The sequence below is a fragment of the Diabrotica undecimpunctata genome, chromosome 4 (genome assembly GCF_040954645.1).
Source record: "Diabrotica undecimpunctata isolate CICGRU chromosome 4, icDiaUnde3, whole genome shotgun sequence".
NCBI classification, from domain to species: domain Eukaryota; kingdom Metazoa; phylum Arthropoda; class Insecta; order Coleoptera; family Chrysomelidae; genus Diabrotica; species Diabrotica undecimpunctata.
Window position 1 is genome coordinate 76,602,864 of NC_092806.1, and position 15,353 is coordinate 76,618,216.

At 32.8% G+C, this 15,353-nt stretch overlaps 1 protein-coding gene across 1 annotated transcript in view; it reads right to left on the reverse strand.

Annotated features, from left to right (window-relative positions):
* LOC140438279 (synaptic vesicle glycoprotein 2B-like) overlaps positions 1–15,353 on the reverse strand; it is a 77,991-nt gene that overhangs the window by 5,413 nt on the left and 57,225 nt on the right. Inside the window, exons 7-8 of the mRNA XM_072527974.1 lie at positions 12,302–12,507; positions 6,541–6,809 (exon numbers count right to left, since the gene is read on the reverse strand). Of these exons, the coding sequence (XP_072384075.1) occupies positions 6,541–6,809; positions 12,302–12,507 (475 nt within the window). The remainder of the gene's footprint in view (positions 1–6,540; positions 6,810–12,301; positions 12,508–15,353) is intronic.

Genomic DNA, 15,353 nt, shown 5'->3' on the forward strand with positions numbered 1-15,353 from the left:
GCGCCGATTTTCCTTGCGTCCTCGTCCACACCGTCCCTCCATCTCAGTCGTGGTCTGCCTCTACTCCTATTTCCCACTGGGACCGATAATAGAGTTCGTCTGGGTGGGTAATTTTCATTTGCTCTTGACACATGTCCAGCCCATCTAAGCCTACCTATTTTTATGAAGGATATTACATCTCTACCATTTACTATTTTTTTTAGATAGATAAAGGTAGATAAAGTATGCTTTATGAAAAAAGAAATATATTTCAACTCATTTTTAATGCGCGACGTAGGGTTGTTAATAATATATACGTCTATACGTAGGTGTAGGGGCTATTATTTAAACAAATGTATGTGTGTGTTTTTTTTTCACTAGAATTATAGAATTCTAGAACTCTTAGAGTTTTTTTCTTGTACCTTGTTTGACTTAAACCTTCATTCAAAGATGGCTAAAGTTCTATTGTAGGCGCTAGCATATTCGCCGATCCCACTACGTACAGAATGGGCAAGTAAATACGACCCTGGGATTGGTGATAAATATAGCAAGGGCATATTATGATTTGGCGCCAAATACAATTTGGCTACACCACAGTAAGTCGTTTCTAGATTTATAATGCAAAGATTTATTTAAAATCTTGTTATAGAGTTTTTTTACATAGATTTCAGTGGTATGGGATGGATTTTTTCCAAATATGATATTTTTTGATAAACGGGGCAAGTTGAAGTGAATACCATGTTCATTGTTTAACAAACTGTCTATTACTAACTCGAGACTAATCATGTTTAATAATGTTTATTTTTAGTTAAGCCATTTTGTTATACCGAAAAATATCAAATTTGGAAAAATATAGGTATCTTAACTACTGTTTTTTTTTAAAGCTAGAAAATAAGAGAAACGCAAACAAAAAAAAATAAATTTCTCTGATGCTTACAGTACTGAATTTCTCTCTAAGTCTCTGATGCATACAGTACTAACAATGCTACAATGCAAATAAAAGGAATATATAAAGCATCCCGTTTAAGAAATATAAAGAATTTTTTTGATACTAACTAGTGAAAATATAAAACTCAATTTAAATATTCTTTTTATTTAGGAATAGTCAAAATTTATATTTGTGTTACATGTTTCCTTGTTTTATCATACCCAATGATTTATTGCCATATACACAACTTTCCAAATTATAAGTATCCTTTCTTTTCCTAGAATGTAAATGTTCGAAAGTGGTATAGTTGTGTGGCTGTAAAGCCTTTGTAGCCATCAAAATAAGTGCTAGTGGCCAGCAAGATTTCGACTTACTAAAGGTAAGTCGAAATCTTGCTGGCCACTAGCACTTATTTTTTGTTTTCCCACGAAACAATACTTTCGGCGTCTAAAAGCAGTTGGTTGTACTCCAAATTTGATTTGATGGGACTGCGAGATTTAGTAGATTTCAAAGTTTACTTATTTTTTTGCTCTATTCCACTGTAACTTCCTAAAGTATACAAAGCAGAAACCAAACCTGTCTCGGTGGTTGCAAAACTAGCCGCATTAAATAACATTTTCTAAATAGCAGGTACATATATAGTGGTATTAAATTTAGCTCCATTTTTTTTTCAGTCGAAGGGAGTTTCTAATTGGGAATAATTCTTGGTCAGAAAGAGTTTTAGGCTCTTCAGAATCAGCATCGTTTCCATGGTCTTCCGCAAGGGATACAATTTATTTTTGTGTTCCAGATATTACTAGAAGTGTTTGCATATTGCTGTCTAAACTCTTTTCCAATGAGCAAAATCATTCTGGTGGTAGCCAAATACCATTACATATTTTTTTCTTGAAGTGTCTGGGCTACAGGTACATACTCCCCTAATGATGTCTACTGTTTGCTCTTCCTGTAAACTTTTAACTTCGTCTGGTGTATCAAATTACTTCTCTACAGAAAAGTCCTTCCTACTTTTAAATTGAAGCATTTTTTTAAGGAGAGATCTAAAATATCTTCCGTTGTAAAGATCTGTTTCTCTCTTTTTTAAGTATAGTTCATATTGAGTTATAATAAAATCCAGTAATTGTTCAAGATTAAAGGCCAATGTTCTATTTAATACACAGTCTTTTAAAATTCTGAATACTATTTCAATATAAATAGAAAATAAACAAAACATAAAACGTAAAAATTTCAGGTTAGGGTGACTCGTAAATGACATTTAAATTAGAACCAATCGGAAGTTCGTATTTATTTTCCTATGCGTACGTTGTGGGATCAGCGAATATGCTGGCCGCTATGGAGGCCGACTTAGAGTAGGGAATTTATCCCTACTCTAAGGAGACCTATAAAACAGGAGAAAGAAGGATCAAGATTGGGCGACCTTGAAATTTGTGTACACTGTTTTACCGTATTAGTTTGTCGCTAGGGCAGCGTTGATGTAGAGAAAGGTGCCAGTATTACATTATAGTGAATGTGAAAATTTTGAAAACAATTATCCGTAGTTAATACAAGATTACTGGTTTTGGTGGTTAATATTATTTAAATATGAGTGCCAAGAAAGCTTACACCAGTAGAACTTGCTTCGTACAGGGATGTATAACGGATTACCGTTCCGATAGAAAATTGAAAAGGGAATTTAACAAGCTTATAAAAAAAGATCGATATCGTAAAGAAATATTTATTTATAATTTCATGTTAATTTTTATAAAAAGATAGTTTACTATTAGGTACTACTTTTAGGAAATACTACGACTTTTTATGATTTGTCTTTATATTATTTATAACATTCATGATTATTTTCGTTTTGATGTTATTTTTTCTTCAGTATAAATGAAGTTTGTGTTTTACCCATTATTAATTTTTATTTTAACCTGAAAATTATAATGATAATATTAAGAGGACCTTAAAGTATTTTGTCGAAACAGTGCATTTTTTTAAAACAAAAGTATTTTACAAAGATTAACTTAAGTTTGTAAAAATCAAACAGTTCCTTAATAGTTAATTAACATATATTTTTAATAACTAAGCTTTAACATCTTTGTATAAGCCTTCAGAATATAAATAAAGTGTTCAAAAGAAAAATTATATTAAATTTTAATAAAAAAGAATAATAAAAAAAAAATGAAATTGTTGGCGTTACTTTAGACTAGCGCGAAGCTTCATACTATGTTTTCTGTATTTTGTCTCCATAATTTAAGCAAAGATTTGTAACTAGTTCTTGTTCTTGCAAGAATAATAATTTGCCAAGTTATCGTTTGACTGGAAATTTAGGATAGGGTAGTTCGAATAGGGTTTAATTACGATATTGGAAAAATTGATAATTTTGAGAATTGCGTTTGCATTTACTACGGATGTAAGAAATTCTTCTTTTTCATTTACGTGTACTAACGCGTTGGGAATATGGACTTTATCTTTTTCTTTTTTGTGCAAAATTGCATCTGTATTCAACAAATGACATGACAACAATGACAACTTAAAAATATTTGCTCGGATCTTGGATCTATTTTAATTTGATTAGGGGGTTCATGTTACGTGAATTAGTTTCTTCTTTATAGAGGGTAATGTTTTAAAGTTTGTAATTGGTTGTTTGTTTTTGGTCTATTATATATTCATAATGTTCTAAAAAATCAAGGCCTAAGATTCTATCGAAATCAATAACTACGTTATGGATGAACACCTTATGGGGGTTTTCCACTTGAAACGGGATCAAAGTTGATTCAGTGACAAAAATATTTTGGTCTGTAATACCCTGTATGGTAATTTTTTCAAGAAAACGTGGTTTGAAATTTGTCGCGGTATTTTCTTTAAAGATAGAGATACCAGCACCGGTATCGATAAGTAATTTAAAAATATTTGATACATCTTTTATATAAAACAGATTTTTAGACTTCACAACAAGAAGAGGGCCAAGAGAAAATTCTGTTCTGGAAAGTTCAGAGATGGGTTCATGTCGTCCAAATTCACTGTTTAAACTGGCATTGTCTGATGGGTGGTTCTGGTTTGGGACTGTGAGAAAACCCTGATAGTCTTGGCTATCAATTAAATCAGTTGATTGATCAAATTAATGGTAGTAATCAGGAGGTGAATATTCATTATCAGAGAAATCTTCGTACTGGTAGCTTTCATTTGGAGTTGGGGTATAGTCATTAACATAGTCAGGTTCATAAACGAAATGAGCTCTGTGACTCTCGTTCGAAAAATTAGTTTTTAATCTTTTTTTTGTGAACAGTTCTACCTCTGTAAGTAAATATTTATGTAATTTTATCATAATGTTGCTTCTATCTCTTTGTTTTAATAAATTTATAGTGCACTTTTGGTGAAGCCAACAATCAGTTGGCGAAATATAAAGTGACAAGAAAATAGAATTGTTTTAATTCCACACCGCTAGAAGCTGACATACTCAAAAAAAAATTATTTTATATATATATATATATATATATATATATATATATATATATATATATATATATATATATATATATATATATATATGTATATGTATATATATATATATATATATATATATATATATACATATATATATTATATAGGCAATATATGATAAGTAGGAGACTCATCATGCAAGGAAAGATCAATACTATAAGAAGCATAGGACGAAGAATTTCCTAGCTGAGAAATCTTCGAGAGTGATTTAATTCCAGCTTGCTACACCTTTTCGGGGTAAGCCAAGCTTGCCAAAATACCAAGATAAGAATATCTGTGATGATAACCAACCTCCCATAGAGGAAGGAAATACGAGAAGATAGGCAGACCTCATTTATACTTTAAATTGTCAATTTAACAATATTTTTTATCTTCAGCTAACGAGAAAAACACAAATCAAAAAAATAAAAGATGAGGTAAATAATTTTGAATGGATTATAAAACAAAAGTTAAGCGATTAAAGAAAAAAAGGTTAAGTAGAAAAAATCTCAAAGATAAATTTATCAAAAATTGCTAAACAAAAAAAAAACACTAAAAACAGTCGAAAAGAGAAAGCAATTGCAAAACTTTCAACATTGCTACATACATATATAATAGTCTACAATCTCATGGGAGATTTTAAATAGGTCATTTGACCCAGCATAAACATATAAAACAATACTACAATATGCAATACCAACTACAGAAACGGTCGAATTCATCACAACTATAGAAACTATGCCGTCTAAAATGGTTCTATAATTCTTATCGGTACAGCCGATAAGTACCTTACCCCCCTAGGAGGGGGTGGGGGGTTTATGGGGGCAGACTTTTTGGCCAAACATATTGGTACTAGAAGCACGGAAAATTTTTTCTCATTTTCTGCAATTTGACACAGTACGGTATGCACACATAAAGTTTCAGATTGGTATATAGATTATTTTTTTGCAACGCCGTATATTTTGGCTGGAACAAGGGTGAGAGATCTAAGGCGCAACCCTTAATTTGAACCTCCATGCTTTGAGTACCGATAAGGGCATAGTTTCTTAAATTGTTGTTACAAATTGTAGTATTAATTGATGGATTCGACCGTTACTTGATGGAAACTCATTTTATGTAACAATAAAACACTGAAAACCTTGTTTTCAAAACTTCCACTTATTTTAAATTCTTATCACTACAGCTGTTTCGGCTAATTGCCTTTCTCAAGTGATCTGTTTTTGGTATGGGTTTACACTTTATAGTCTCTAATGGAATAGGTTGAGGTGGGGAGAACTGTTTGTCTCAAGCTGGTCATTCAGAATTATATCTGTGTTTTTTAATTTGTTGATTTCCATAGATTCTAACAAAGATAGCTTAAGGCCTTTATTTAGAATGTGTAGAATTTTAAATTCGTCATTAAAAGAATGATTATGATCTAGAAGGTGAAGTGCGTATGTAGAATCTGTTTGTCTATTATTTATCTATTTTCTATTATTTCTATTATTTTCTATTATTATTAATAGAAAAACAGATTCTACATACGCACTTCACCTTCTAGATCATAATCATTCTTTTAATGACGAATTTAAAATTCTACACATTCAAAATAAAGGCCTTAAGCTATCTTTGTTAGAATCTATGAAAATCAACAAATTAAAAAACACAGATATAATTCTGAATGACCAGCTTGAGACAAACAGTTCTCCCCTCCTCAACCTATTTCATTAGAGACTATAAAGTGTAAACCCATGCCAAAAGCAGATCACTTGAGAAAGGCAATTAGCCGAAACAGCTGTAGTGATAAGAATTTAAAATAAATTTTGTGGAAGTTTTGAAAACAAAGTTTTCAGTGTTTTATTGTTACAATTATTGTAGTATTGATTTATATGTGATTCACGTTGGGTTAAACGACCTCCTAAGAATGTCCCATTGGCTTGTAGTCTATAAGTTAATATGAAGCTCATATTAAATTTAAAAAACATGTTACAGGATGTTAAACTCTAGTTCTTACACAAATATGTGAAAAACCGATAATTGTTTTTATAAATATATTTTGCTCTTGCTATTTGCTTACTCGTTCCTTTATTAAAATATAATATGAGAATAACAATCTTTATTATATACTGATAACAATAAAGTTTAATAACTATTATCCTAATTGCGTAATTTTGTAGTAAAGTAATAATTTGTCTCACCTAAGAAAAACTTTGCACCCAGTCTGTGTACGCATAATGGCAGCCAGAAACTTGTAGGAATACAAGCCAGTCCAATAATTAAAGTGTGCAGAAATACTGAATCGGCTAGCGGCTCTCCACAAAATTCGTTTTGGTCAAGAGTGGCGTTTGTTGATTTGACAACCACAGAAGATACTTCGCATACCGAGGCTGCTTCATTAGGATGTAAGTTTTCGAATTCTTCGAAACGGTAAAAAAGCTCCGGAAACCAAATCATTAGCGTATAGTAACTAAAAATAGTAGAAGTATGTTTAATAATACGTATTAATTAATTATAAATTAACTTATATTAAACGTATATTCATAGAAATCCAACTTATTTTGGAAAAGGTGCAAACTTCTTGAAACCAACAAAGAAGCTGACAGAAAAGTCAAGAAAGAAATACAGCACACTACAACAGTTTGACTTATTGGTGGACCAAGGGTATAAGATTTTTAAATTTAAAAATATTTTGACGGTTTGATTGTGAGGATCGTTCGTCTGTTAATATTGGTAACCAGATTGTATTGTACTCCGCTAAGGAATTTGCCACGCAATTGGTATCATCTTACATAATAAATGCAGCCTCTTATTATGTTAAATGAATTAATAAATTTCTCACTATATGATCTTTGATATAAATAGTTGACCGCCTCCACGTATACACATCTGCCAGTTAATTATAAAACTGTGTTTTTCCATATTAGAACATCTACAGTAAATCTAATAATTAAATTATCCACTTAAAAAAGCAAACAATTAGCAGTAATAAATAAGTTACATATCACACTGAGAAGAAACCGGTCTTCGAGAAGTTGATCCAGATAGGCTTCTTATTGCAGAGTTATCAGAACCAGGTATACGCAGAACAGGCTCGAACTGAGGCGAATTATAATATGCCCTTTGAACTACTGAAATGGCATATTCCTACCAACAGCTCCGACTATACCCACGAAAGCAGCATTAATGCATAAAATTATTTACAGCATGGAGACAAACAAAGAGTGAAAATGATACTTTTACAGAAGAATATAAAAAATTACAGTGCAAGCTTAATTTGATGCGTGAGGAGATTAAGAACTTGATATTTAAAAACGCTTAATTAAAACAAATCTTAAATAAGCCAAAAGAAGAAGAGGAAAAATAGAATATCACACGGATGAGAAAGAATTGGTGAAATAAATCGAATACATTAGAGTGAAGGAAAGAAATAACAAAAAGAGGAAAACGGATACCTCGTTATCCTCCCCGCAACAAAATAAAGTAGCTAATAAGAAAATAGAAAAACAACCACCACCTGTTATAGTAGATGGACTGCAAAATTTTAATGTATTTCATAAAAAGATAAACATGACAATAGTTGGTAGCAATTAAAAATCTTAAATAATAGTGTAAGAAACAAGCTAACTTCGACGTACCCCATATAACGGTTGCATCTCTAGAAACGATGATGTCTGTTCGAGAATGTTCATGGTGTATTAATTAACAGATTGAGGCGTTCATACAAGCGAGAATAGAGGTGGACTATTTCAGATTACTCTAGTACATAACAACTTTTATATCTAAACTGTGCTGATATTAGTCAAGTTAATTGATGATATGATCGTACTGTAAGCTTATAAATAAATATATTTACATAAATTAGAACCGCTCGTTTTATTAAACACTCTACAGTGGTGTACGGTGTAAGGTAATTTACGTAGGTCGTAACACGATACTGAAGTGACCCGAGCCCAGATGTTGGAATTGTGGTGACGTAGGCCACTTTCGCCGTAATTGCAAGAAAATGATACAAGAGTCGGAAAACTAGAACGGATCAACACCAAGGGGCAACTGCCGACCTCGAGAAAGAAAGTTCCCATAGAAACTCTTAACATCACGTCCTCTAGTGGAATTCCTAGCTTGTACATCAAAGGTCGTATCAATAATAAATGTAGATCGTTTTTGGTAGATACAGGTGCAACAATAACTATTGCATGTCCATAAGTGGTACTAGGCCATCTTAAATTATCCCCTGCAACAGTACGGCTTGGAACAGTAACTGGTGGGCTAATAATACACATGGCAAAGCTAATATGTTGGCTAATATAACAGGACGAGTTCATATTGAAGATGGATCTACTAAGAAAAGTTAAGGCAATATTCTTCTTCTTCTTATTTCTCTTTATAAGCAATTCTGTTTGTTCATTGGCGGATTAATACCTCTATGGAAGGTTCTCACTCCATCTTTTGCGCGGTCGTCCGATACTTCTTCTGCCGGTTGGTGACTTATCTCTTGCTATTTTGACGACATGGGTCTCCTCCATTCTGCATATATAGTTATTCCATTTTTTTTTTCTATTTTGTGTCCATTCATTTATACACTGTACGTTACAGTTTCTTCTAATGTCTTCACTTCTCTTTCCACCTCTCAGCCAATTTCCTGTAATTCTTCTGAGTACTCTCATATCTGCCGTTTTCAGTAGCCTTTGCGTTGTGGCTGTGTCGAGTCTTATTTCTGGGGTGTATGTCATTATTGGTCTTTTACTGGCTTTATAAATTTTTGAATTCATCTCAGTGTTAATGTGGCTGTTTCCCCATGTAGTGACATTAGTGACGCCAAGGCATCCTGCCAGTCTATTTGCGTTTTGTACTTAATCTCTCACTTCTTTGTCTGGGTCTCCATACCGAGACAGTGTAATTTCAAGTTATTTTATTTCCATTACTTGTTCAATACTAATGCCATCAATTTCTATTTTACATCTAGTTGGTTCTTTGCTGACTACTATTGTTTTAGTTTTGTGAGATGAGATTGTCATATTAAATTCTTTTGCTCTTATGTTAAATCTGTGGACCAGTCTTTTCAGACTATCTTTATCTTGGGCATCAATATTGCGTCGTCCGCGTAACAGAGTATTTTCTTTTTTTATTTCCCATACTGTATCCTCTTTCTTTGTTAACGGTTTTGATAATTTCATCCATGATCAAATTAAAGAGCATGGGGCTCAATGAATTTCCTTGTCTTATTCCGCTGCCTATTTCTATAGGTTCTGTAAGTTGTCCATCTATTCTGATTTCCATTTTGTTGTTTACCAAAACAACTTGTTATCGATAGTTTTTATAATATTTAGGCGATCCTCTCTATTATACAGAAGATCGATTACATCTTTTGGTCTTACCCTGCCAAACGCTTTCTTTAGGTCAATCAGACATAGAAATGCTGGTCTATTATACTCTAGTGATGTCTTAGTAATTTGCTTTATAACGAATATTGCATCTGTACACGATCTTCCACTATGAAATCCCTGTTGTTCATATGCTAAACTTATCCTCTGATTTATTAGCACTTGTAAAATTTTAGTTGTAAGTTTTAGCGTAGTAAAATCGGTAAGATAGTTTCGAAACATAGTTTTCATTTCATTTTAGCGTAGTATTTAACAAGTTTATACCTCTGTAGTTTTCTGGCTGTTTTTATCTCCTTTTTTAAATAGTAGAATTAGTTCGCGAACGGCTCGTTCTCCATTCTTTCGGTATTTTATTGTGTTTTATAATTTTATTAATTAATGTTGTTAATTGTTCTGTCATTGTTGCTCCACAAGATTTAAGTAACTCCTCTGGTATCATGTCTTTACCTACTGCTTTTCTGTTCTTCGGGTTTTCAAGTATTTTCTGAACTTCCTGTACATTTATATTAAGTTCCTCATTTGTTGTCATTTCTGGTGTTTTCGGTTCTAGCGTCGTTTGTTCTTCCTCTGCATATAGATTTTTTAGGTAGCCAATCCACATATCCTTTTGTATATATTTTGCAGACCGTTAAAATTATGTTTCAAAGGCAGTATTGAAAGTCAGAAATGAAGTTCTCGAGATCAGTGGTGAAGAGTTGCCATTTTCTGAAGACAATAAAGATGTTATCTTACTTACTGGTAGCTTACTAACTACTTGTGACGTAACAATACCCAGTAATAGTGAGAAAATTCTGATGACCAAATCTGATGGTCTCTGCCGAGAGGGAAGGATGGTCGAAGATGTGGAAAATGCCAAGTTCCTAACGGCAAAAGCTTTGGAGAGAGTTCGAGATATCGTTTCTGTAAGAGTTATGTATTTAAAGGGAACTGCTATTAAGTTAAGTAGAAGAACTTTGATCCTACAGTGTGTTCCCGTGGCTTCGATTTATTATATGAATAAGAAATCTTCGAAATCTGTGTATTAAAAGGATCTTGGTGAGATAGTGATTGAAACGTGCCAAGATCTTGATAATGAACGAACTAAAAAGTGAGGTCTATGCTGATAGAATTTTAAGATGTTTTTGCCATTGATAAGAAGGATAAGGGCAAAACAAGCATAGTAACGCATAAAATTAATACCGGAGACGCCCAGCCAATTAGACAACAACCTAGATGACTTCCATTTACGAAAAGAGATGAAGCCGAAGACATCTTTAAAGATATAAACAAACAAGGGGTAATTGAACCATTAAACAGTCAATGGACATCACCAGTAGTTCTAGTAAAGAGGAAAGATGATTCAACGCGTTTTTATATTGACTACCACGAACTTCATGCGTTAACCAAGAAAGATAGGTACTTATTCTTTGCCAAGAATAGACGATATATTGGACACTCTCTTCGGTTTTAGTTGGTTCTTGACAATCGATCTAAGAAGTGGATATTGGCAAGTAGACATAAAGCTAAATAAATGAATCTCTCGAGATGATGATGTGTGTTCGAAAATATTCATGATGTATCGACCGGCTGACAAATCGAGGCGTTCATGTTTTCCTATTTGCTTCATAATTTTCTCAATTTTGGCTCTGTCTTGTTTTATATTATCTTTAATATTTAATAAAGAATGCATTGACGCATTGGAGTTGCATTTCAGTTCATGAATAGTCTTGCTGAGATCATAAATCTAATTATCCTTTTCGTGTAAGGATTTTTCATTGGCAAATTTAAGTTTTTCTACTTCAATCTTTAAATCATTAACCATAGGCTTCAAAACTTTTACTTGCAATAAACCCTGCTCACAATCCTTATAGAAATACAAAGCACGTGGTGTTCGTGTGTATTAAGGTATAAAAAAATTGCTTATTACAAGCTTAAATTTTTATTTTAAGAAGATCTTTTCGGAATTAATACATTCCATCATCAGTTAAATAAAAAGTTGTTAAAAAACATTGTATGGCCACTTAAAAAACTTTCGAAGGACATCCGTATTAAAATATAATCCTCATGGTTTTATCAAGGTAAATGCAATAAACTTAACTTATTGATTATTAAAAAAAAAACTGAAAATGGGGGCATCTTACATGACCCCCTGTAGCTGGTGAAGTTTTTTCGACTTACATTACCTCTGATCTGTTCTGGAGTCTTGGGCTAACTCAGACTCTTGGGAGAGTTAACTGATGATGGAATGTATTAATTCCGAAAAGATCTTCTTAAAATAAAAATTTAAGCTTGTAATAAGCAATTTTTTTATACCTTAATACACACGAACACCACGTGCTTTGTATTCAACAGGTATACTAGCCACTCCTGGATATCTCCACTTCATGGTTTGTTCCAGTTTCACTTTTAACCTTATAGAAATATTATATTAATTAATATTAAAACCTATACAGATAGTTTTATTACTGAGATTTACTTTTAAAACTTTTGAATAACACTTTCTATCAAACTAAAGTAGAAAAAAGAGAGAAAAAGCTTAAAAAACCTTCATCTTTTACAGAAAGAAAAACTACCAGAAACAAAATAATGATTATATTACCTTGTGGTTAGTCCAAATTGAATCATACAGGTAATTACAGTATATCTAAAATGTGGCGGCTTACATAATGCCTTGGTCTGTTCCCAAATTTCTCTCAACAATAATTTTAACTCCTTAGGCTTTCTAATTCTTAGGCTGCGAATACTTCTAGTAGACTGTTGAGAAATGACACTCATAGTTCGCATTTTTTCTCGTAAACTTAAAACCTGAGAACAAATAAAAAAAAATTATTTTTTTTTTAATTTTGTGTGTTATACTGTTTAATTAATAGTTAAACTTAATATTACTGGAAGCTATTTTCCTTCTATATATTTGGGCTTTAAAACTAATGCAGATAACTGATTTTTAGGAAAATTTAAAATAAGCTACAAAAAAATGGAAAAAACATTTTTAGACTCTTTAAATTAATTCAAAGTGGCAAAAACTTTGAATGATATTTTTTAGTGACGTGAGTTACTTAATGACTATTGATGTAACTTTGTATATATTGCCTTGTATTCAAACAAATTTATGTGAACTATTCCTTTTTTTATTGTAAGTACGCCAACTTCAATGCACAACTTAATTATTTATATAATGGTTGCATGTTGGTCGTGTAACGATATGCATCGGTACTGTTGTCCTCCGGAGGCGTGTCAGCCGATAGCTGACAGCCGTGCCGGACGCATCAAAGAATTTGGATATCGGTCAAAATACTTGGGAATTCCAAGTTTGGCCAAATCCAAATTTCTAATTGATTCGATGCAGGGAAATTCCACTTTCGCTACGTAAAACAAAGGATTTGTTTTACATAAAAGCAGGTAGATTTTCTCTCATCGATCAGTCGAGCTTGCCTCTTCTACTGTAGACCTAGTCGGTGCTATTATTGTCCCAACTAAGGTATTGTTTTATTTCTGATTTCCTATATACCATTTTTTTTATTTTAGCATTATTGTATATTCAGACCTTTTCAGGTTAGAATATTTGTTCATGTACTGATTGTTTGATATTTTGATTATTTTGATTGTTTATTTTTCTTGTATTTTGTGTCTAAGTTGTTCTTCTGTAAGTTAAGAACACTTAGAAATATTTATCTTGATTTTCCTATTTTATATTTTGATTTGTACTTTGTCTAAGTAGTTCTTTCCGGTAAGTCAAAGAACTCTTAGAAATATTTCTCTGAATATTTGACTTGTTATTTTAATTGTGCGTCTTAGCCGTTCTTTTCCGGTAAGTCAAAAGAACAGTTAGAAATATTTTCATAATCATTGTTGCATTATTATTTTCGATATTTTATCTAAGATATTTTCTTTCTTAAATTAAGAAAATACTTAATACATTTGTTTCTTTCATTTTCTATTTTATGCTAAGTTGTTTCTTCCGTAAGTCAAGAAACACTTAGAAATATTTTACTCTCACATTTACATATTTCATTTATCTATATTTCTGTCCTAAGTTGTTTCTTCCGTAAGTCAAGAAACACTTAGAAACATTTTTCTTTGCATTATATTTTTATACCATTTAATTTACTTGTTTACTAAGTTATTCCTTCCGTAAGTCAAGGAATACTTAGATCATTTTTACCTATCTTTTTCCATTTTTGCTCTGTTACTTTGTAACTGTTCCTTGCAACCGTTATCTATAACAGATATTTGTCACTGGAACTATGATTTATAACAGCGGTTGTATTTAACCTTTCTACCAGCGACAAACCAAAGATGGTGAATACCCGATCCAATTCCGGGGATAGGAAGAAGCCCGAAGAGCCGGCGATGGGTCCTACAGGCCCAAATGCCCCCTCTCGGCAACACTGTAAGCGCTTCGTACACACGCATCCCCACCACAAGTTTCTCCTTCATCGATGTGCTCTAGAGGAAATAGAAGGCCGTCGACCGTAAGAGAGAGAAAGAGAGTTCCGTCAGAATATTGGTCTGACAACAACTCCACTAGCTCTAGGATATTGATTGAAGGCCAAACGCTTCTTCTAAATTATTGATTTAGTGGCAGTTCCTTACCCGGTGTTGGAGTATTGATCTGAGATATACCTATTCTCTCCTATGTCCAAGTACTGGTTGTTTACCTTTCACTTCTCGCCGGCCGAGTGTTGATTGGCACGTTCCATCTCTATTCCTTCGACCCTTTCCGTCTGTGTATTAACGTATCGTAATTGCTATTTAGATTTTATGTCATTAATTGTATTTTATTGTTGTTAGATATTAAACAATGAATCATATTGCCGTGGATGCCGTCGTCGCCATGATTGATGTTTTAATTTTTAGTGTATTTATTACCTAGGATCTAATTTTATTTTGTTATTTATTTATTTTGATTAAATTTTTATTTTATTTAAACCTATGTTTAACTGCATCTTCTGTCTAAAATAATTGCCCTTATTGGCGCCCGAGTAGAAGTAAAGTGTTACAAATTGACGCTCGAGCAAAAATAAATATGCCGCTCCGTCTAGCAACGATAGACGCTAAATCAGTAGCAGGTACCACGAGAGGTACGTCATGTATATACCGCCTGTCCAAAGGGGAATTACAGCGGGAGGCCGAAAAAGTTGGCTTGGATTCCAAAGGAACCGCCGAAGATCTACGATTAAGGCTAATAGACTTTTTTAAAGATCGCGGAGAACCGACAGCTACGATTCCAAATGTCAAACCTTCCAAAGAATCTGAACCCGACGTACTAACCCAAGAAATGTCAATTATCAGAACACAATTACAAGGCCCGAGACACCGAGATAAATGTCGCAAGCAGAGTTATTAAACCAATTACCAAAGTAAAACATGCACTTCGATAAAGAACATTTCTACGCAGTAGATTTTATAGAAAGAATAGACGAATTAATCCTAGCCGAGATCCTACGAGATCTATAAACAAGATCTTGTAAAAGTATTGCTAGAGCTGCTAGGAGACCATGCGTTGCTGTGAAACCGAAACAACAACATAAATTGGAAGTCATGGACAGACTCCAGCGAATATTTTAAGAAAGTTTTCTATCCCAGAGGATATTTGCTACAACTAGAGGAGCAAATCAGAAATAGAAAGCAAAAGCAAGGCAAGTCAGCCG